General features: G+C 36.2%; 1 protein-coding gene across 2 annotated transcripts in view; it reads right to left on the bottom strand.

Annotated features, from left to right (window-relative positions):
• SLC9A9 (solute carrier family 9 member A9) overlaps window positions 1-24,173 on the bottom strand; it is a 709,438-nt gene that overhangs the window by 251,123 nt on the left and 434,142 nt on the right. For both annotated transcript variants that reach the window (XM_031957809.1, XM_031957810.1), the window contains exons 10-11: window positions 20,456-20,569; window positions 17,693-17,804 (exon numbers count right to left, since the gene is read on the bottom strand). In XM_031957809.1, the coding sequence (XP_031813669.1) occupies window positions 17,693-17,804; window positions 20,456-20,569 (226 nt within the window). The remainder of the gene's footprint in view (window positions 1-17,692; window positions 17,805-20,455; window positions 20,570-24,173) is intronic.

Genomic DNA, 24,173 nt, shown 5'->3' with positions numbered 1-24,173 from the left:
TTTGAATCTAGAGAAAGAACATTTCTAAGAATATAAACCAGAGGATTAGGGATTGGTGTGTGTTCCTGAGAGCACCTGAGAGGTATTACTCATACCCTGTCAGAGATGACTATTTTCCTTGTTGTATTTACTGCCTTCTCTTTGTAACAATTCATACAAATTTTCCCATGTGTCTCTGAGTTTCTCATATTTGTCATGATTTACTTATATTTCCTTACATTCTTGTGGTACAATATATTTGTCAATTCTCCAGCCAATGGACACCTAATTTTTCTAGTTTTTTCTTTTCTACCACAACAATTTCTGCTAAAAATATTGTTGTGTATACATTTTTATGTGTTTGACCTTTTTGAGAACTATATCCTTAGTAGGATTGCCGAGTCTAAGAAGCTGAACAAGTTTAAGAAGCTAAAAAGTCTGTGATTTTTTAAGAAAAAATTTCACATCAATTCATAGTATAGAGAGTAATCCAGAGAGTTTAGACAAGTGATGTCCAATATATTTAACTGGAAAAAAGTGAAGCTTCCAGAATTTGCTTCAGCCATGTATTCATGTGGCTATCTTTGCATTGCCCCCTCAGAACTATTTCTATCTTTTACCACCTTTGTCATGTTCCTTTTAATGCTCCACGACTCCATTTAGGATTTTCTTGGCAGAGATACTGGAGTGATTTGCTATTTCTTTCTCCAGCTTATTTTACAGATGAAGAAACTGAGGGAAATTGGGTTAAGTGACTAACCCAGAGTCACACAGCTATTAAGCGTCTGAGGCTGGATTTGAACTAATATTTTCTTGACTCCAGGCCTGAAGCTCTATCTAATGTACTACCTAGCTGCCCCCACTTTTGTCATATCCTCATTTATAGGAAACTTGAGATTCAGAAAAGTCAAATAAAGTATACAATGACAGAAAAATGAAGCAAATAACTATTACGTTATTCTTGAATGCTTTGTTTTTAACATAAGATATTTGAATTCCACAGATAATAGAATTTGGTTAATTCACTTGTGATATGTGGGGTAAATTATTCATCTGAAGATTAAGCTGTGAAAGTTAGATCTGTAAGTTATCTATTTCTTCATTCTTTTGTTTGAAATATTTCACACATGTATATGCACCGAATAAAAATAAGAGATAAATAATATAAGAGTTCTGGAGTAAAAAAAATTCAATGTTTTATGGCATATTTATAGAGAACATAAGAACTCTCTGTAGTGAGAATTATGCAAATGAAGAGAAAGATCTAGTGGGTCAAACAAGTGATATTTAATGTAATTTGATGGGGGAAAAGCTCCCAAAGGAAGGAGGATCATGACCCCTATTTACAAATTTACAAGAAAAAATGGAAGAAGGAAATTGTTCAGTCTTCTTAGCTGGGAAGACAAGGAAATGGCTTGAAGATATGTAAGGTAAAATTTGGACTTGTTATTAATAAAAATTAGTCAAACAAATTAATTCAGAATTCCTGGATATTTGAGATCACAACAAGAAAATTTCATCACCAGAGTTGAAAATGATTACTTCCATGATAATATCATCAATGTCTCCTAGCTCCATAGTACAAGGTCTTGCATAATATCAATTTATTCTTACAGAACAGATGGAGTGTTTGGGAGTGGGATCCCACACATGGTTCAGAGGTATGGAAATAGGAGTGGGACTGTCACATATAAGGAATAGTAAAGTGGTTAAGTTAGCCATCATAGTGGGGATTTTTAAAATATTAGATGGCACATGATGTAATTAGTATAGAAAAGATCTGACAAGGACATTCCCTCTACCAATGCAGATAGACACCAGCTCTATGTTGTAATTTTAGAGAATTGCCTCTAAGGAGATCAAGAGTTACTAATTCTGGAAAAATATATATGATCTAGGTTATAAAAGGCTGTGAATCAAACAAAAGGATTTATCTTTGATCTCCAAGGCAAGTGGGAGCCACTGAAGTATCTTAGGGGAGCAAAATGCTCAGATATCTTTAGGGATATCGCTTTGGATAATGGATGGGAGGAGGGAGAAGAAGCCTCAACAAATCTCTGTGATCTGAGAAAAGCAGACCATGAGCTATCCCACCATCTCTCCTTAAGGGATTGCAGTTAATCTGACAATCCTCTGTAATTGTGTTAGGAGTATTAGGAGATGTGGCAGTTAATATTTGTATTTCGCTTTGGGATTCTGGGTATTCAAAAGAAGGCAGGAATAGAATAATGTTGCTAACAGTGAATGAAATGAATAGTGATTTGATGTTTAAGATGAGCTTATATTAGAGCTCTCAATAGAGAGCAAGTATGTAAATGTTAATCTTCCTAAAACATCTTCAATAATGTATCATTATTATTATATTAACCTAGCATTAATAGTCCTCTTACATCTAAATTAGCTATGCCTTGGCAGGCCATAATTTAAAGAACATGCTAAAAAGAGTACTTGTTAGTCTGATTTCTAAAATCACATCTTTGTTCTCCCATTCGTAGGGGATCCCCCAAAATATGAAGTCTCCAAATACTGTACCATACCTTGTGGGAAGTGGAGTAATGTCTTTAATTAAAGCCCAAACTACAAGGTGTTAAAAAGCCATTAGCATCTTCTGGAAGCTCATTCCTGATGTAATTAAAAAAAACCCCAAAAAGCCACTGAAATAGGGGAGCTTGGAGAGAAAAATGAGGCAGGATTTCTACCACTGCTTTTCTGCAGAATTGGCTGTGTGGTTTGGTGCTGAAAACTGCAAATATTCAAAATTGACCTGTGAAACTGTGAATCTCCAGGGTTTGCTGTAAAAGTCTGAATTCGTTTAGAACTCTGAAAAAGATGCAATACTATTTCTTTCTGTCCTCCGCATCCTCAAGAATGTCAAGGTTACTTACAACACATCGGAAACCTGAACAAATGACAAATCCCTGCCCATAGTGCACTTTCATCCAGTTCTGTTAATACTAGAATCCTAGACTCAAAGCCAGTTAAATATGGCTTGCCACCAAAAGCTAAGCAGGGTTTGAAACCAGAAGATTTTAGATTGTAATAAGTAATTCAGGTCATCAGAAAGATAGAAAAGAGAAAGTATAAGGCAACAAAGAGAGAGATCTGTTTTCAAGTCCTCAATCCATCACTAATTAGCTAGTTGACCTTGGCAAATTCTAGTGGGGACTGTCTTTTGTTTTTCTTCCTCCCTCCCTCCCTCTCTCCCTTCTTCCTTCCTTCTTTTCCTTCTTCCCTCCCTCCCTCCCTTCCTTCTTCCTTTCCTCCCTTTCCTCCCTTTCCTTCCTTCCTTCCTTCCTTCCTTCCTTCCTTCCTTCCTTCCTTCCTTCCTTCCTTAACCCTGATAACCAAACTCCCTCTTCCAATACAGATCTGTGCTTGAACTACAAGTGGTCTGGGCCATTGAGGAGTAAAGTGATTCATCCAAGGTCCCACAACTATTGGGTCTTTGAGATGGGGGTCAAGTCCTAGATCTTCTTCATCACCAGGTTTGCTCTCTATCTTCTGCCACTCTGCCTCTTAGATGCATTTTGAAGCAAATGTCTACTCCCTCTCAGCTGACCAGCATCCTCCTCCACTCCTCTGATTTGTTTTCCTTATGTTCCTTGTCTACAAATAATTCTATCCCCATGATTTTTGCAGAACAGTCATTGAAAACCCAGCACTTGGCCTGTACACAGTTGTCTTCTCTCAATTGATTTGCTAATGGTACAAGCTGTTCTTTACCATGGCTATTTGAAACACTTTAATTCCAAATAAAGAGCCATGACATCTCAAGAACAAAAAGCATAAAATTCAGGAGACCCAAGACCATGTATTAGGCCCTCCATGTTTCAATAGCTTCTCACTTATGCCATCAGCTGGTTGCTGTTGTAAATGCTCTACTTTTTTTTAGGCTCACAAAACCACCCAAGTTCATGTTTAAGTGGTTTTGCCTTGCAGGAATCTTGACAGATTTCATATATTCAGCTAAAAAGGTAACATCGTCTTGGGGAACAAACAGAATCACCTGCAATTAAGTGTGGATTCATCTAAAATTGGACTCCAAGGGATTTCTAGGTTAATTATATTGATGTAGTTTTTCATAACAATAGGAGAATGTTGAACCAAATGGTGCTGTATATGTAACAGTATTTTGAGCTCTAGAAAACATGTGGTTTCTTATTTGTAGCAAAGGGCAAAAAGAATGCTATTTTCCCCTCTTACTATGATCTTGCAAGTTTGAACATGAGTAGGTGAAGGCCAAGTTCAGATGTATTTTTATGCTAGAACACAGAAACCTGTCTACTGCAAAAAAAATTGGTGTTTCAATACCTTGATGGGTAGGTCTGTCACTGATAAGGGTGTACCCTCGAATGAATGAATGGATGAATGAATGAAGGGAAAGGCATTTCTAAAGTGCTTACTTTGTGCAAAGCAGTGCTTTGGAGTAGGTCACAGCCCATACGTGCCTCTTCACACTGTGTAATTCTTATCCAAGTCTTCTCTTAAATCCTGCCAGGAATATCTACCCACCATACTGAAGGCGTACTTTTGTCTTTTCATGTCTGTGTGCAATGATGCAGTGCTTAGCATCTGTTTTTCTCTAGTTCTTGTTACGTGGCCATCCCATCTCCTTTTTCGAGCATACATTTCCTTTGTCTCCCATGGGCAAATTATTGCAGGTTAGATGTGTAACCCACTTATATCAACTCTAATAGCTAGGATTTAAGTAATTAAGTTTTACAAAGCATTTTCATGTTTTCTCATTTGATCCTCACAACAATTTTGTGTGTCTATTAATCTCATTTTACAGTTGAGGAAACTGAGGCTGAGACAATTTAAATGACTTGCCCAGAGTCACACAACTAGTACATCTGAGATAGGATTTGAACCCCAGTCTTCTTCATTACAAGTCCAATGGTTATTTAAAGTGTTAATTAGATGTTTGCAGCTCTGGGATCTTTAGGTTCCTTCAAATTCTATTTCTTCCGAGGTTGGAATTTTATATGTGGCACTGCTATGGTGCATTACCAGAAAAAAAAAACACAGGTGTTAAAGGAATACGTTTTTGCACTGGGAAGCTGTTTGGTTGTGCTAAAAATTCTGTGCAATTTCAGTAACCCAGTCAGCCCTCTTCCTCCATTTCAATACTAAGCACAACTCACTGTCCATCTGTATTGTCTGTTCAAGATATGTTGATGGACTGCCTCGATAGAATGTCCATCCAAGCACATCTCAGAATCTAGATAATAATCATTTGTCTTTGCTACAAAACCATATTTGGCAGAAAATATCAGGAGAAATGGAAGGGCTTCAGAGACTCCTCCTGGGATATGATAGGTAAGGAGGAGATCTTCAAAATTTCAATGTCATCACTCAGGAATATGGGCCACTAATTGAATTGGGGTGAAAAGAGATTCCCACCTTTATCTTCTGGAGGTCTGATATATCACTTTGATATCATTTAAAAGTCTTTCAGTTCAGTTCATTAAGCACTTACTGGGGACCTAATAAGAGTGAGGGGGGGGGAGAGTATAGAAAAGAAGGATGAAGATGTGGTCCCTACAGTAATAAGATGGGGAGATTATAATAATAATACAAATACTTTCTACACAACAACCTTGAGAGGAACGAAATGTAAGATAATAGCACTATAAAGACAAACAATTTGAAAGACTTTGTGAAGTCTGATCAGTGGAATAACCCACCACAACTTGAAGGCACTGAAGAAGAATATTACCTTCTAACAGAGATGTGACAGACTCAACTTGCAGAATGAGATTTTTTTTTTTTTGGATAAGGCTTATGCTGGAATTTGTTTTATTGGACTCTGGACACATTTTCTCCATTGGGATAAGGGCAGATTGAAGGGAGGAAAAAAATAAGTACTTGTTAAAATTTTTTTTCAAAATTGAAAAAATAAGAGGGAATTGAAATTTTAAGCACAGTAAGTAGGGCTTTTTAATAGACAGAAAAGGAGTGGATAGACATTTCAGATAAGCAAGAGTAAAATAGAAGCAAGCATTTGGAACAAACAGAATATGAGGTAGTGGGAAGATCAGCTTAGTTTGGATAGAAAGTTCTCATTGTTGGGTTCAAAGAAATGTATTTGAAAAAATTAGGTTTCAGAGACATATTTGTACCATTCCAGATCTCAAAAAGCTGGAAGAGTTTTGTTTGTTTATTTGTTCTTATCCTAGCTCGAAATTTATGGGTATAGAAGTGACATAGCAAATGTAGTTGTTGTAGCAATGTGTATCATGGAGTGGAAAGGGAACATAATGGAATCAAAGAAATCTATTAGAAGTCTTTTTCACCGGTTTATGCACAAGGAAGATAAAGGTCTACATTGGGACAGGAATGGAAATGAAGTAGTAGCAATCCTAAGAGATATTTTAAGAAATGTAATAACAGAACTCAGACACTTTTTGGACCTAAGGGGTGAAGGATAGGGAGAAATCACAACTTGTTTTGTTCTTTCAAGCCTAGAAGACTGATGTCAGTAATGATATCGGTGACATAATAGAGAACTTGACAGGGTGAAAAAGTCTTAGAGGAAGATGATGAGTCTGTTTTGATAGCAGAACATTAGAACAAAGTAATCCAAGAAAACTGATAAAGTCTGTCCAATAGATTGAAATGCTGCTGTGAAGTTAGGTGTAGAAACACTGATTTGATTCCAGTCCAATACAAGTTGTTTTTTTTTCCTTTTGTTTCCTCTTTTTCTAGTTCTCTTTTCCTTTCTCCATTACCTCATATCAATTCTGGTCAAGTCCCTTTTTATCTTTAAAATCTCTTTCATACCTCTTCTTTCCAATAAAATCTCCCCGCTATGACCCACTCTGCACCACCTTGGTGTAGTTTTTGTAACAACTTCCTAAAAGATCTTTCTACCTCCATTCCTTCTTGTATCAATTCATTCTTAGACATCTAGTCTGTCTTATGAATAACTGCCATTCAAAACTCTTCAATGACTCCCTATGACATCTTAAGAAAAAAATTGACTTTTGCTTGACATTTAAGGCCTTCTAAACTCTATTAGCCCCATTTATTTCCAGTTTTATTTCATATTGCTCCCTCCATATACTCTCCCTCCAATAAAACTCAACTTCTTTCTGTCTCCTGTAGGCATCTTCCACTTTCCTGTGTCTTTGCCTAAATTGTTCCCTATATTTGGGATGAACTTTTCCTACTCATCTTTTGAAGTTCAACTATAATATTACCTTCTTCATGAAGTTTTCCTTGATTCTGTGATCTTTCCTCTCATCCCAAGAATTTTATTTATGCTTTTCTTACTTTTATTAATAGATATTACAATTATTTGAGCATGTGATATATACTCCTACCTCAATAAAGATAGGGATTCTATTTCTTTTAAATTTGTGATTTTCCCTTTTTTAAACCACATCATCTGCCTGTAGTAAGTACTTAATATTTCTTGAATTGAAAAAAAATATAAAGTCATTTCCAAAGATTTAATACTTTTTTTGCTAGTGTTAATATATTTAATAAAATTCTAGTTTGAATTTACAATTTTATTTACATATCACATTTATCCTGGCTAAAGTCCCATGGCTTTGCAAATGGTGACAGTATTTAGTAATGATCGCAGTTGATTTCAATATACATTTTTTTTTCTGGGAGATATTGGAACCTTCTTACATAGTTCCTTTTTGATTCCAATATCATTATATTATTTGGAAGTGCAGCAAGCAGATTGTTTCTGTGTGACATTTTCTGCCTTCAAAATAAAAAAAGATCTTTCCTAGAATTATACTCTCCTGGGAAATAACATTTTTCTTTTTTTCTTATTCTCTCATATTTGAGAGATTTCATTTCTATGTCATAAAGAGGAAGGGAACCAACCTTGTAGTATATATAGAGTGTCCCAAAAGTCTTAGTTCAATTTTAAGGTCACCCCTCTCAATTTCATGACCCCTTTGAGGAATATTCCTGTAGTAGCATGAGCTAAGTGGGAGATGGAATGTTTCCTCTCCAATTCGAACAGCTAGGAGCCAATGGTGAAATGTAATAATATCACACTATTGGGGATGAAGAATACTTCATACAGTCAAGAAGGTATCCAAGAAGGTTGATGGTTAATCAGATTACATTTTATTAGCATCCTGGCACATAGAAGCCCCTGGCTTTATGATTTTATTCTCATGAGGGTGAGTAGGTTTGATGTAAACTGTTGAATAAACTTAAATGGCAGTTTTATTCCCAAATACAGGGCAGTAAAAGAAAGGTTAACACAGATCAAGAGAAATTCAATACTGTGAAGACTCAACAAGGGAACCTTTATGCTTGTTTAAACCCCCATTGCATCAATGAAATTGATGAAATCTTTGAAATTGCCCAAAGCTTGTGAATTTGGGAATGTGACTGGCCTTTGGGAAAAATAGCATTACTTTCACTCAGATTTAAAATTTAGGGGTATTCATTTACACAAATAATGTGTCCAGAGCTAATCTTGCTATTGTTATCTAATTGGAAAAATGGGTGAATACATACTTTATTTTTAAAATGTACTCTACTTAGGATGATGGTTTCCTAAATTCATACCCACTTAATGTCAAAATAATTAGCTGGTCTAGTCAGTCAAACATTTAGAAAATCAACTGAAATGAAGGTGACAAAGATGTCCTTGCCTTTAACTCAGAGATCTTCCTCTTATATACAAAATGCAAGGGACAAAAGATAGAAAGAGAGGTCCCATTTAAGATGGAAATTCCTAGAAAGCAGAAACCTTTAAATTATTTTTCTTATCTCTCCTCAGTGCCTGACACAGATAGTTACTTTATAAATACTTTGTTGGTAATTGATATATACCAAAACATATAGAACAGTGCTTTTTGAAGTTGCAAAAAACTAAATAGAAACAAGATGGCCATCAGTTGTGGATGGCTAGACTAATCATGGTCCAGGAATAAAATGGAATATTTTTATTCTGTAAGAAACAATAATGAAGAATACAAAGAAGTACCAAAGACACAAACTGATAAAAAAAGAAACAGAGCTAGGAAAACAATATACAAAATAATGATGACATTGTAAACTAAAAGAACAAAAACAATTAAGTTAAATTTTGTGTAGCTAAAATGACAAAGCTTGGTTCCAAAGAAGGGATACAACTGTATACATCTCCCTTCTTTTTTGTAGAGATGGGGAACCAAGGTCATGATTTGTTACCTACACTATTAGACTTAGGTGACATTCATCAGCCAAATTATTTTCTTTTTTTCTTCTTTACTATTAGAGACTGACTCTGTGAGTGAGGTAAGGAGAATGGATATATTGGAAAATCAAGATAATATTAAAAATATGAATAAGAAGCTTTGAAAAGAATTTGATCAAAATTATCAATTAGTGAACCTGCTATATAGTCATAATCTGAAAAATTTCTTAGAAATTATTAGTAATATCATAGGAGCCAAAGACTTCAGAGATCCTGCTGTATTATTTATTCTCTTAAATCCTTTTATTTAAAAAAGGCAAGAGAGAAATGTGAAATAGGTGATGGCTTTCTTTTAGTAATGTCTTTCATTATTTAGTGTCTTAGAAAAGTAGATCCTACATGTACTTGTAGGTTGCAAACTTATTTTCAAAATATCTCTAAAAGCAACACTTTTTTGGAGCTGTATTGAGTTATCTATGGACTTCTAACCACAGCATCTCTCCAGAGGAAGATATTTTCTCACACTCAATAAATGCCTAAGTAACACTATGGCATTTTACATGTACAAACTTGTTTCAGTGGAGATCAAAGCATATCTCCCTCAAGAAACAGGAACTTTGATTTACAACATTTTGATTCCTATATTAATTTCAGTGATAAGTTACTGCTGGAACTGAAAGTAAGAACAAGAAAGGGCAGTGACAATTGTCCTGTAAAAAAGGAAAGGGAACAGATCTTTTCCAAGCAAAGGTCAGTGGTTTAAAAAAATTTACTTTCATATCATTTCTGACAACATTACAATTTTGCCTTCTCTATTATATGAACACTCACATTCAGGTTTGTCTTTTAGTTGGGGGTGGGGATTCAGAGGCCCCAGGCTCTATTTGAGTTCTTTGAGTAATACCTCTAGTGATCCAATGGATTTGTGATCAAATAAATCAATCCATCATTCAGCAGACATTATCGAGCTCCTGGGGAAAGTGAGTGATTGTACAAAGTGCTAGGAATTAAAAAACAAAAAAGAAATGACACCCACTCTAAAAGTGTTCACATTTTATTAGGAAGATAGCATGATTATATATCAATAGATGCAGATTAAAAATAGAATAAATATAGGGGAATTAAGGAAACAGGACACTAGCCAGTTGGGGGGATGAGGAAGAGTTTTATTGTAGAAGGTAGTTCTTGAAGAAAATAAGATAGGAGAAGAGGGAATATATTAAAGAAATGGGAGCTGGCCAGAACAAATGAATAGACAAGGGAGATGAAAGGTCATCCTTAGTTTTTGGAGAGGCCATCAGGGAGATGATACCATGACATGTAAGTGAGTTGGACATATGCGAGGAACGAATTGAAGACCACTTTGGATAGATGATAGTGGTCAGGAATGGGAGTAATTTATAACAAAGATAAATAAATAGGTTGGGGCCAAGTTGGGAAAAACTTATTTTATCTTAAAATAATATAGAGTTCATGACCTTGATTTATTTTAGAATATTTTGATACCTAATTTAATATAATTAAATTTCCTTTGTAATGCCATGCATTTTATTTTATGCATTTTAAAAACATGATTTTGAGAAGAGATCCACTGAGTTCACCAGACTGCCAAAGAGGTCTATGACATAACAAAAAGTTCCTATCCTGGAAGTAATTAGGAGCTACTCATTTATGTAGGTATTACTTCCAATTATTGAAGAGCACAACTCCTCCATGTCTTCTATGAATCGCCATGACTTGATAATTTATCACCAAGAAGTCAACCTATATTTATAGAATCTCTCTGTATTTCATTAGGCTTTTCTTCGGAAAGCAGATATAATCTGTTTTGAAACTGTAGTAAAAGCCCTTTTTGCATGGCAGGAGCTTGGACTCTGATGGTCTAGCAACACACCATTCATAATGAAAACATGTTAAATTTATATAGTGTTTTTAATAGGTATAAACCATTTTGTATATGAACTCGCAAGAAGCCTGGAGGGTAGATGTAATAGTTTTCTTATTCCAGTTTTAAACCCAAGTTATTATAAGCTCAGAGAGATTTAATAGTTTGTCTATGATTACATTTTTAAGAAATGTCGAAGGTGGGTTTGGAACCCTGGTCTTTTTACCACTAAATCTTCACATTCTAACTACAATTCTTCATGACCTCTTATCAACAGCCAGAGTATTCTCCACAACTCTGCAGTCCATTTGTTCACCAGTAATTTCCATTTAGTAAACATTTTGATGATTCAGATAATGGAGAAAACCCAATTTGTTGATTACAACAGTATGCCTGCAAGTTATTTTTCTTTTAATTTGCATTTATTTTAAAGGTGGATATGTAGAACCATTTTAATGTAATGGGTGAAAGCAACCATGGCTTCTGGCTGACAAAGGTTCTAACTTGTTTTTCATGTTTTCTGAGCTTATTGTAATCACAAACAATTTTTTCTCAGCATTTAAAAGCAATATGCTTAATGGATTCTGCTATTCAAATAATAACCCTATATTTTGCCTTTCCAACTGGTGATCACAATGCTACTCTGCATGTTTCTTTATACAAAAAATAGTCATTTAATCAATCAACAAGTACTTATTAAGTTCTTTGTCTGAAGTAAATTGACTCAGAGGGTTAGAAAAGGTACTCACAGGGACCAGGTCAAGGATTCAAGGCATCAAAGGGCTTTGGTTATCTCTTTGGTGGTCTATGGCTTTCCTGGGACACCGAGGTTTTATTTAGATTGGCCTATTATTTTTTTTTTTCATATCATATGTGGAGCCTTACAATTATATATGTCCTGTCTCTGGTCACACTGTTACTTTTATACCTGGGCTTATTGCTGGCATTTTATGCAGTTCTGGGATGAAAGATGTCACTTAATATAGTTTTCACTGGCTTTAATGATCATTATTCAGTCTAGTATAAACTTTTGGAGTAGAAATGAGGTAGCTGGGTAGGATATTTCCAATTCAGGCCACCATCTTGGCGAATTGGGGACAACCAAGGAGAACTTGGCTTAGTTATTGGATTTATTATTTTCTTTAAAATATTTTTTTGTTGATTTCTCCTTGTCTGTAGCTACTAATCTTTATTTTTACCTTTTGCTCAATTGAGAATTCTTTAGGCCTTTTTCTCACTACTATTATGTTTTGGTTAAAGTTTCCTTCCTTCCTACAATTGGTATGACAACTTTGGGCATGGGTTCTGAAGGCTTCTTGTAGGGGAACATGACATATGAACTCAGGGGATCTGGGAAAGTGCGTCATCCTAATGCTAGAGTAAGCCAACATACAAACATTTTGTTTAAACAGAGAGGGGGAGATGAAAGGTCATATTGTTGTTTGTTCTTCATTCTTGAAAAGGACCAAGAAATGAATTTCAAGGAAGTGATACCATGATATGCCCTGTCGGGCTGCTTAGTTGACCCTCTTTCAACTCATCTTCCCTCCTTGCCAGGCTCTTCCCTCTTTTCTCTTCTCCACCTTACTCCTAATAACAGAGAATAAGCATCTGAGGAAGGAATTGAATTCAAGCCTTCCTGGCTTCCAATCTAGGACTCTATCTGTGCCATCCAGCTGCTTTTACTTTACTAAGTAAATATGGATTCTTTCATATAATACTCACCTATTTGTACCCTATATGGTGGGATATATATAGAAATATATTTGAGACAACAAAAATATAAAAACAAAGGGAGCATAGAAAGTGATTTGGAAATGGAGACCCAGAATCCAAATTGGGGACACTTTTCAGGAAGGTTGCTAGTACTGCCTGGATCTTACCATTTCCTTGCCTTCTTTTCAGTGACTCTGGTTCCTATTTAAATTAAGCAAAAATAGTAGCAGGTGGCTCTGAATTAAGACAAGAATTTTCAGCCACCTCAATAAGGAAGCTAATTTGTATGGAGCCCATCTCTCTTTCTTCAATGTAAACTACTAGGTATTGTTTTTTGTTTTTGTTTTTTTTTTTTTTCATTTTTAAGGAAGTGAAAACTAAGGACAGGCTGCTTACTCACAGCATTAGCTGGGGCTGATTTGGGGAACAGCAGGAAAAGCTGGGAGAAAGTATAGCCTTCTCCTGAAGCTCTTTGTGTGGGGTGACAAGTAATATACCAGAGCTACCTCTGACTTTGAATTTTAAAGAAGGCTTTAGAATTCTTTCCTGAAGTGTAAACTTCCTTGATCTACTCTTAACTACCCACAGATTTCCAGAGAACAAAAATCTACATTTTTTCAGAGGACCTAAATATATAGGCTAGTATTGCTGATTGTGGATTCAGGGTCCCATTTTAATGAGACTTTGCACAGGTATTGATGTCGGGTAGCATTCAGCAGGTGAGATATAGTAATCTTTTAAAATTATGTCTAGCAAAGTGTATGTCAAATCAGCAAAGAATTTTTGTAAATCACTTTCTATAGTCCCTTTGATTTTAGATTTTTGTTGTCTTAAATGTGTATATGGCCTATCATATAGGATACAAATAGGTGAGTATTATATGACAGAATTTCTATTATTTTGTAAAATAAAGCAGCATATCTCTTTGGGATATAAGCCCAATAGAAACACTGCTGGGACAAAGGGCATGCACAGTTTGGTAACTTTTTGAGCATAGTTCCATATTGTTCTCTGTGGATTCTCTCTGGAGAATCCAAAGAGAAAAAGGCCTTCTAGATTTAGAGCTAGGAAGCCTGGAACTTAAATTATTCCTCAGATGCTTATTCTCTGAGTGAGGCTGCACAAATCTCTCAATCTCCCTCATCTTCAGTACATATATGTTCTCTTTGTACATATGTCAGTTTGCAAGCTTAAAGCACTATCTAAATGTTGGCTCTTATAGAAATAAACTTTATAGTTACAGAATACAGCAGACCTCTTGTTCATAAGATATAGACCTAGTACTTTGGTTCTCTTAGTGATGAGCTCACTCCTTCCTAAAAGATGTATTTTACAATTCTCTGTAATGCTGATAGTCTAAGTATGTTGTGATGAGTTTTTCCCTATTTCCTGGTCTGTGGCTTGCAGTCAAACACTGGAAGATCAGAAATAAATTTGGAAAACCACATAAAATGGACTTGTCAAGATTTCAGTTAACCATCTAGTCAACTAAAAATAACTTCATATTGTAACATTAATTTTAAAAATCTCAAGCTCTGCCTCAAATACATAAAGATAACTCTCTAAGAATTAAAATTTGGTTTAAAAAATAAATCATTCAACCCTGAGATACTACTACATACCTGTCAGATTGGCTAAGATGACAGGAAAAGATAATGATGAATGTTGGAGGGGATGTGGGAAAACTGGGACACTAATTGGTGGAGTTGTGAACAAATCCAACCATTATAGAGAACAATATGGAACTATGCTCAAAAAGTTACCAAACTGTGCATGCCCTTTGTCCCAGCAGTGTTTCTATTGGGCTTATACCCCAAAGAGATATTAAAGGAGGCAAAGGGACCCATATGTGCAAGAATGTTTGTGGCAGGTCTCTTTGTAGTGGCCAGAAACTGGAAACTGAGTGGATGCCCACCAATTGGAGAATGGCTGAATAAATTGTGGTATATGAATATTATGGAATATTATTGTTCTGTAAGAAATGACCAACAGGATGATTTCAGAAAGCCTGGTGACACTTACATGAACTGATGCTGAGTGAAATGAGCAGGACTGGGAGATACGCTGCAACAGCAAGACGATACGATGATCAACTCTGATGGATGTAGCTTTCTTCAACAATGAGATGATTCAAACCAGTTCAAATTGTTCAGTGATGAAGAGAGCCATCTATACCCAGAGAGAGGACTGAGGGAACTAAGTATGGTTCACAGCATAGCATTTTCACTCTTTTTGTTGTTGTTTGCCGGCATCTTATTTTGCTTTTCTTTTTTTCTTGTGCAGCATGATAATTGCATAAATATGTATGCATATATTGGATTTAACATATATTTCTACCATGTTTAAAAAAAGTCATTGCCTTTTTTTTAGCAGATGTCCTGAAGCTTTATGTAGAAAGAGAATGCACTGTTCTCCTGATTCTATAAATGTTTCTCAAAATATGATAGAACAATGATTACACATTTTCATTTTAGTCCAGAAGTGTGATTTCCTTGATACGAGGAATTCCCTATATAAAAATTCCTGCCTCTCATGTATCTTGGCAAGCTATCTGTAAGTTAGTTCTTAGAAAGACTCCTGTCTGGCAGTTTACAAAAGAAGAAATTTAAGCTATTAATGACCATGGGAAAAGAGGCATCTGATCAATAATAATTAAAGAATTGCTAATTAAAAAACATTCCGAGGTTCTACCTGATACTCTTCACAGTGACAAAGATGAAGAAAAGGGAAAATAACAAATGTTGGAGGAGTTGTGGACAAAACAGGCACATTAATGCACTCCTGATGAAGCTGTGATGGTGTAGCTATTCTGAAAAGCAATTTATAACTATTCTCCAAAAGTCACTAAATTGTACTGACCATTGGACCAGCTATAGCCCTAAGCTCTAAAGAGAACAAAGGAAGGAGAAAAGGACCCATGTAAACATAAAAAAGGGGGGCAATGGAAGATAGAGATAATAAATTCTCAGAAAGAAAAAACTAAAACAGAAAATGCCTGGGAGCCCTCGAGCTTAAATAATATATTCGTGGCCAATAAAGGCGAGAGGGAGCATTGGAAGCCAGGTCTCCCAGATTTCTAGGCTGGTTCACTCTCCAACTACCTCATTTCATTCAATGACCTGCCACAAAATCTTTAGGGTTCCAGAGCAGAAGTCGTCTCCATTGCAGTTGTTTGAATGTTAGATTGGGTTCTTAGCTAAAGCTCTTCTGCTTTTCTCTCTTCTCTTCTCCTTCTCAATTCCCTCATGCCATTAGGTGCCAGGTGTTCTGGAAAATGTGCAGCTGTGTGCAGAATCCCTGCCAATCAACCAAGCCATCCAACCACAGACAGGTGGCGATTAAATTGTAAACTGTAAACCATAAAGGGCTAAATAAATGGAAGTCATTATTACTATTATTATATTAGCAGCACCAGAAATGTTCTCTTCCAATCGAGATGGTGATTTATCTATCTCAGACTAAATAAATTATCTTCAAACTACCTCTCTTAGTGAGTGAGGGGCCAAGTCTCCCTATGGTGAGAGGCCTTTTATTCCAAGAGTGACCTTTTCTGGGTGACACTTGGTTGGACAACATATGGAAAACTGTCTTCCTTAACCACTAATTCATATATTTTCTTGCACATTCAATTACTTTTTTTCCCAAATGGAAATACAGAGAGTTGAGATTTTGAGAAAGGGACTATACTTTCTTTATATCCTCAGCACAGCTTCTGGCACATGGTAATCACTTAATAAATAGTCACTCATTGATTGATAGGGAAAAAAGAACTGGGTTTGGAATCAAAAGGATGTATTTTCAATTTTAGCTCTCCAATTTACCACCAAGTGAATCTTCCTGCACCTTAGTTTACTCATTTGTAAAATGAAGTGAATGAATTATGATACCAGAAATCATAAGATTTAGAGCCTGAAGGGACCTTAGAATCACCTAATCCAATTATTACAGATGAGAAAACAGATCTGGAAAAAAAGGAACAATATCCCCAAGACCACACAAGAAGTGACAGTCTGGATTAGAATTCCATTTCCTGGCTAGAGCTAGTTCTCTTTCCACTTCTCCCTGTCTCTAAAGCTTCTTCCAGCTCTAAATCCTGTGTTTTAAGTGTTTGGTGCATAGGGGACAAACAAGAAGGTAAAAGTTCATGCATGGAATAACCTCCTGGGCAAATGGAAGGCTTGGTGCAGAGTAGGAATTCTTAACCTTTTTTGTGTTATACATCCCTTTGACAGCCTGTTGAAACCTATAGTTCCCGTCTGGCAATAATGTTTTAAAAGGCATACAAAATACACAGTATTGCAAAACAAACTGATTATACTGAAACACAGTGTTCAAAATATTAAGAGAAAAATGGTCATGAATCCCAGGTTAAGAACCCTGGATGTAAGAGAATTGAGTAGGACAGAAAATTGAACTCTCTTGTACTGTAGATCTTATATCATTTGCCATCACCGAGTTCATTTTCTGTTGCTTTAAAGAAGAGACTTCAGAGAGATTTTCAGCAATTTGTTTAAACAATCAGAGCTTGCCTGTCAACTGTCAGGGGCTGTAGGACCTGTTGATGAAGAGGGGGGAGCCTACGGGGAATGGGCTATAGGCAAGTAATTTAGTTTTTGGCAGGCACCAGCTGCATTCTGATTACCATGCATCATTGGACTTGTATGCTTAAAACTCAAATCCTAAATAAGACAATGATCCCACAACAGACCTGAGGAGCGAGGCTCCCCCACCCCGGCTCTCACTTCTGGACTGGGTGGTGGCTAGATACAGTTAATAGGAGACATTTCTCAGAGGAATTTCTTTCTTTATCCCTTCTGGTGTTGTATATGACTTAATGAACATGGGCAGGGTCCTAATATATCATAGGTGAGGAAGAGAAAACTGATGCTGTTGCTCCCAGCCCTTTTCTTCCTGGGAGTGTTGGAAAGGGATGTTAAGGGGATTGGCACACGTACCTGAAAACATCATCATGTGTTGGAAGTTCCAGGGGATCTTCTGTTTCCGGCCCAAATTCAAGATGAAGGAGAGGGGATAGATGTTGCAGGCTCTTGCTATAAAAATTGCTAACTGTCAGGCAAATGCAAGAGAATGTTGAGGAAAACATGGCAATGAGGACAAAGTTATGATGCCAATTTTGCCAGGAGGTTATCCCCCACACAAATGGGGGATAAATAGGGCAGGAATCATGAAACTGGCTTCAGAAATTCTGATTTTGACATGTTCCTGATTTCACTCCATAAATATCACAGGTTGCTGGATGGCTTTTGGACATAGCCTTGTCCCTCTCCTGCTTCAATCCCTCTCATTTCCTCATCCCATTTGTATCTCAGGCGACTGACATCTTCCGCCTTGCTATAAAATATGAAGCATGAGCCGCTCGACTGGAAACAGCATTACCTCCCCAAGCAGCACTTTAGGGAGACTCCATGTACTTCTAGTCATGATTACCATTTCATTTGCTGTCGGTTTATATTGTCTGTGTCTAGCAATCTTTTTTTCTTCCTCTTTTTTCTTTCATACATTTAATTTTTTTCTTGGTCAGGTTGAGCTGTGCTTGTAATACTAATGCTGTTTTAATAGACATTCTTGAATTCTAGGCGTAGCAGTTAAAAACCGACAAACACGTTCATTTTCTTGTGAATTTGCCTCGTTACCACCTGCCTAGACTATTCTAATAGCTCTCCCTTTGACTCTCTGCTTCCCCTCTATCCTTCATATTGCTGCCAGATTGAACTTGTTTATGGTTTTCTTTTTAATTTTTACACTTAAAGTTTTATCGATGTGCTGTGTTTATACATTATCAACATTTACAGATTACCCTTCTGAGAGGTCTTTTGTAACAAAATAAACTGATTAAATAAAACTAGGAGGAAAAAAAGCATTTATATAGGTCCTACATATATGCCAGGTACTATATAAATTTTTTCTCATTTGATATTCACAACAATTCTGCAAAGTGAGTATTTTACAATTGAGGAAACTGAGGTAGACAGTAGTTAAATGACATGCCCAGGTTCATAGTTAAGTGTCTGAAGCTGGATTTGAACTCAGGCCTTCTTGACCGAAGACCCAGGGCTCTCTGTAGATCTAGAGGCTTTTATTAGTAGTAAAGGGACCTCACTGTTCTTATGCATCCATTTGGGTGCTGTCCAGGCTCATACAAATAACTAGAAAAGTTACATTCTAAACAAATTATCATTCAGTGTTCTGTACTTTTCTACTTCTGTGTGTTTGCCTGTTCTCTCCCATATTCCCTGTCACTAAAGGGTCTTCTATCTACCATGTGTGTGTGTGTGTGTGTGTGTGTGTGTGTGTGTGTGTATGATATATAACATAATATCATATATAATAATAATTATATATAATAAATGTTTTATTGTTTCCTTCATTGCTGGTTGCTTCTCAAGACTCTTTTCTCTAGTATATTCCTTTTCATAGCAAATCCTTGTTGCCTGTGGAGGTCCCCTAACAACTCTATTCTGGACCCTTTTCCATTTTCTCTCTACATTATTTCATTGGGTGGGCTTATCAGATTTCACGGGTTCAACTGTCATTGCTAACTGTCAGGCAAATCCAAGAGAATGTTGAGGAAAACATGGCAATGAGAACAAAGTTATGACGCCAATTTTGTGTCGATAACTCTCAGTTACGTCTATCCAGTTCTTGAGTCTTACATCATCAACACATTATTGGATATTATGAACTGGATGGCATCTCATGTATAACATGCCTAAAACAGAACTCTCTATCTTTTGCCCCATCCCAAGTATTTAACGCACCATCTTGAATATAAAGAAGGCTTAATAATACTCCTATATCCAAGCTGTTCCCAAGGCCTGTTGATTTTACCTTCTTATCAACTCCCAGATATGTCCCCTTTCCTCTTCTAATATTGTTATGGTTATTGGTATTGTTATTGGTACGGTTCCTCATTATCTCATGCTTTGATTATTGAAATCTTTTATACTCCAACTAAAATCCTACTTTTACATAATGTCTTCCCTAACCCCTCTTAATCACAGGGTTTTCCTTCTTTCAATGATTTCTTACTTATTTTATATATAGCTTGCTTTGTATATATTGTTTGTGTGCTGTCTCCTCCATTAGATCATAAACTTCTAGAAGGCAGAGACTGCCTTTTTCCTCTTTGCATATTCAGCATTTAATACAGTGCCTGACAAATAAAAAGGGCTTAATAAAAGTTAACTGAAGGAATGAATTGAATATTAGAGACACCCTGTTTAAACTTTTGAGGTTAGTTGCAAAGCTTAATCATACTGATGGCCAAGAAGTTTTCCCTTATATCCAGTCTGATTCCACTTGTATAATAAATCTAGTTTTCCATGCCCCATGCTCAGGGAACATGAAGAAGAGTCAGGTACAATCTTTAACTTTGTACAATCTTTGACTTTCTCTTCTGTAAGGTACAAGTTACTGCCAAGTTTTTGACCTCTGCTTTAGGACCTATTTTACTTTCTACTCTCTCACTCTGAACCATTAAATCCCTACTAGGACCCAAGCTACCTACAGGCCCCTGCTTTTTTCAGTCACTTAAGTCATAGAAATGACATTTCCTTCCTAGATTTGAACTCATACTTTAAATACTAGTTAATGACCTGAATATTTATTTCTACTCAAGAATAAAACTGTGAAGCTGCTGGTTCCTACTGCTAAATATCCAGTGGGTTGTACTTGAAAGCATTTTTAATAAAGGATACAAATGCCCCAAGTATAAAAAGAGCATTAAATATGTGATTCTGGAACGTGAACAGCGCCAGACCCATGTAGCAGAAGATGACATTCTCCGCCAAGAAGTTCATGAACTCAAACAGCTGAAATACAACAAATCAGAACCATTAATCTGAATTCCAACGTGCAGTTATTTCATTTTTACTGAAGTAGTCTTCAAGGATGCTACATGGCCCTGGCAAATAACACCACCTCCTGTAAAGAGTCATTCCTGCTAGCAAGTCAAAATAATTATAGGCAAGGGATAATGGGGCTTAGAGACAAAGTAATAAAAATAAAGTGAGTGACATCTAACATGGCACTTTCATGTTTAGAATGCAGACCATCTCGTAGGATCCTCACAAGTATCCTGTTAGGTAGGTACAGGATGTAATGGTATCCTCACTTGATTAATTTTATTTAATTTTCAGTTTCAAATTCTTTCCCTCTCCCTACTCTCTCCACCTATTAAGAAGTCAAGTAATGCAAAACCTGTTATCAATAGGAAAGCATCCGAACAAATATTCCCATTAGCCATGTTGTTTCCATTCTAGAGATGAACAAATTCAGATCTGGAAAGGTCCAATGACCTGCCCAGGCTTGCAAAACCAGAAAGTGTTGCAGACAGGATTTGAACCTTCGTATCTCCTGACTCCAGACCCCCTCCTCATTTTATGATTTCAGAGTTACACAAGGAAATCACTAAGCGAGGACTGGAGCTAACTGGGATACACATTAGTCAAGTAGTCTGTCCTTGAAGACCCTAAATTCTTACAGATTCTAATTCAAGGGCTCATGCCACATTTTTTTCCTTAGGCAATCACTTAACTTGAAAGATGGACAAGTTGTAGTTTTCACTAAAAAACATGATAATGATCGATATATTTCAAACCCAAGAGAAAGAGACTCATTAAAATGACTGATGAGGGTACATTCATTAAATGCTCATAATTTCTAGCTGGTAAAATGTAAATGACTCATTCCAGGAATCTGTTAACCACTTTATGTGGCAAGAACACAATAGACATATCAGAATTTACTTTGCTAAATGGGCTAATAAAAGGTTGTATTGAAGAAAGCTCCCAATAGTTGTCTTGAGAATATTCACTGAAACAGTTAAGAAGAAAATGGAAATCATCTTCCCCATGTCAAATAAAGGAATTATAAGAGGTTGTCCAGAGGCTACAGTGAAGTATAGTATGAGAGTGGCCTTTATGCTTTGGACTTTGTGCTATAAGTTTGTGAAAACCCATCTTCATATATTAATTGTCACATTAGATAAGCATCTCTGTGGACATCCCTCCTGTGTATTTTTTAGCCTGATATATTTGCAATTCAAAATGAATTTGCAGCTATAATACCAATATCTACACATTAACCAGTGACCAAACCAAAGAAACCCCGACTGTGTCCAAAACATCATTAAAATTAATTAAATTAAAGATTAGGAAATCTTCAATACAAAAAACATTATTGGTGCAATAGGGTCTTTCTGGCAGGGGCAAGAATCATCAATGATCCTGAGATAATATTTGTAAAGCACTTACATAGTGCCTGGAATATAGGAAGCATTATATAAATACTCACTCTCTTCTCCTTTATCCTGAACTCATAGCCCATATCCTAGGCTATGAGACCTAGGAACATACATAGTAATGTAAAGAAAATGTCTTAGAAGAAATTATAAGAGTATCAGGATATTCCAGTCCAATCTTATCCAACCAACAAGCATTTACTAAATATGCATTACATGTAAGACATTGGGAAAATTATGACAAAACAGAAAAAAATGTGCATGTATATCTATATCAGATATGTATATCCATATATTGATAATTATATATACTATAGATGAACAAATTCAGATCTGGAAAGATATATATCTATATGTGGATATACATATCTATCTATATATATATATTCCATACATATGGTCATTAAAAAGTTTACATTTCATTGGGAGGATATGACACATAAATGTTTAGCATTCCTATTATTACTTCTCCGACTTATAGTCACACTCAAGGATTGGGTCTCCAGTTGCTACCTGATCCTTTGGTATAACCCTGTGGATTTGAGTGCCTAACAAGCTATCTTATCCCTCAAGCTATCTCCCCTCAATGTGCTTCCCACTAATACTCACTTAATAAATCAATTAGTTCTTAGAAGAGTAGTTGCAAAGTATATCCCCACCAAAAAAACCCCAAACCCAAACCATAAACTCCATTCTTTCATATATTTACACACTATGTTCATGGGAAGAATAGACTCAAACTTAGAATAGAATGGAAGGTAGATGGATGGGATCTTTGTAGAATAAATATATAACTTCTGGTGCTACAGGACCTGGAAGTCCTTTTTTTTTCCCCCCAAATTATAGACTTCTCATAAAACTCCCCATGACTATCATGTTTTTGATGAGTGGCTCAATTGGGTTGCCAAGGTCTGATCCTCTCATAACTTGACTCTTTTGTCTGTTGTCAGAGGTCACACTCCTCAAAGGCTACCTCTTACTTTGGGTGTAAGTCTTTATTTCTTTTCCTGTCTGGAGTGTGTGTCTCTTTTCCTGGATGGATGCAGTATTTCTCACTGGGTGAGTAACTCTGCTTTGAAACTACAGGGCAAAGGTGTAGGGAGGGGTTAAATCACTTCCTCACTCTTTGCAGAGGTCTCTTCCACAGGTAGCTTTCAACTTCTCAGCCTGTTATAATTTCCTGGACATTCCATAGGGATCTCAAATTCAACATATCATTAATTTCTTGGAGTTCTCTTCATAGCAATCGTCATTGAGCCCATGGTAGTAAATAAATACAAAAGTGTGTAGAATGAAGAGAAGAGGGTCTAGAGTATCTTTGGGGGGGATAAAAGGTCACTGAAAAAGGCCAAATAGGCAAAAGGAGAACGAGGTGGGACCAGCGTCACATAAGCTTCAGGAAGAAGAAGATAGCTAAAAGAAGGAAGTATTCAACAATACTGAATGCTGCTGAGAGGTCAAAAAGAATGAAGACTCAGAAAAAGCTATTGGAATTATCAATTAGGAGATAATTATAACTTGGAGAAGACAGTTTCTGTTGAGTAGCTGTTCAGAAGGGAATCAAGGGAAATAGTGGAGGCAAGGTATATAGATGGCTTTTTCTAGGTCAATGGAAAAGCTTTTCATGTTCAATAAGTCACAAGTTATTTTTGTCTAAAAATGAAGCTTAAATTTGGAACTATGTCCAAAGGGTTATAAAACGAGGCTTACTCTTTGATCCAGTAATATCACTGCCAGGTCTGTATCCCAGAGAGATCATGAAAAAGGGACTAAGATCCACATGTACAAAACTATTTATAGCGGCTCTTTTCTGTGGTGGCAAACAATTGGAAATTGAGGAGATGTCCATCAATTGGGGAATAGCTGAACAAGTTGTGGTATATGAATATAATAAAATAATACTATTGTTCTATAGGAAATAATGAGCAACGGGATTTCAGAAAAATCTGGAAAAACTTAGATGAACTGATGCTAAGTGAAGAGAGGAAAACCAGGAGAACATTATACAAATTAATGTAAAGTAACAACATTATACCATGATCACTTATAGTAGACTTAGCTCTTCTCAGCAATGCAGTAATTCCAGATGACTCCAAAGGACTTATGATAGAAAATGCCATCCACAGCCAGAGAAAAAATTATGGAGTCTGAATGCAGATTGAAGCATATTATTT

This window comes from Sarcophilus harrisii, chromosome 3, assembly GCF_902635505.1.
Source record: "Sarcophilus harrisii chromosome 3, mSarHar1.11, whole genome shotgun sequence".
Classification (NCBI taxonomy): Eukaryota; Metazoa; Chordata; class Mammalia; order Dasyuromorphia; family Dasyuridae; genus Sarcophilus; species Sarcophilus harrisii.
This window is presented reverse-complemented; position numbering and strand designations above follow the sequence as displayed.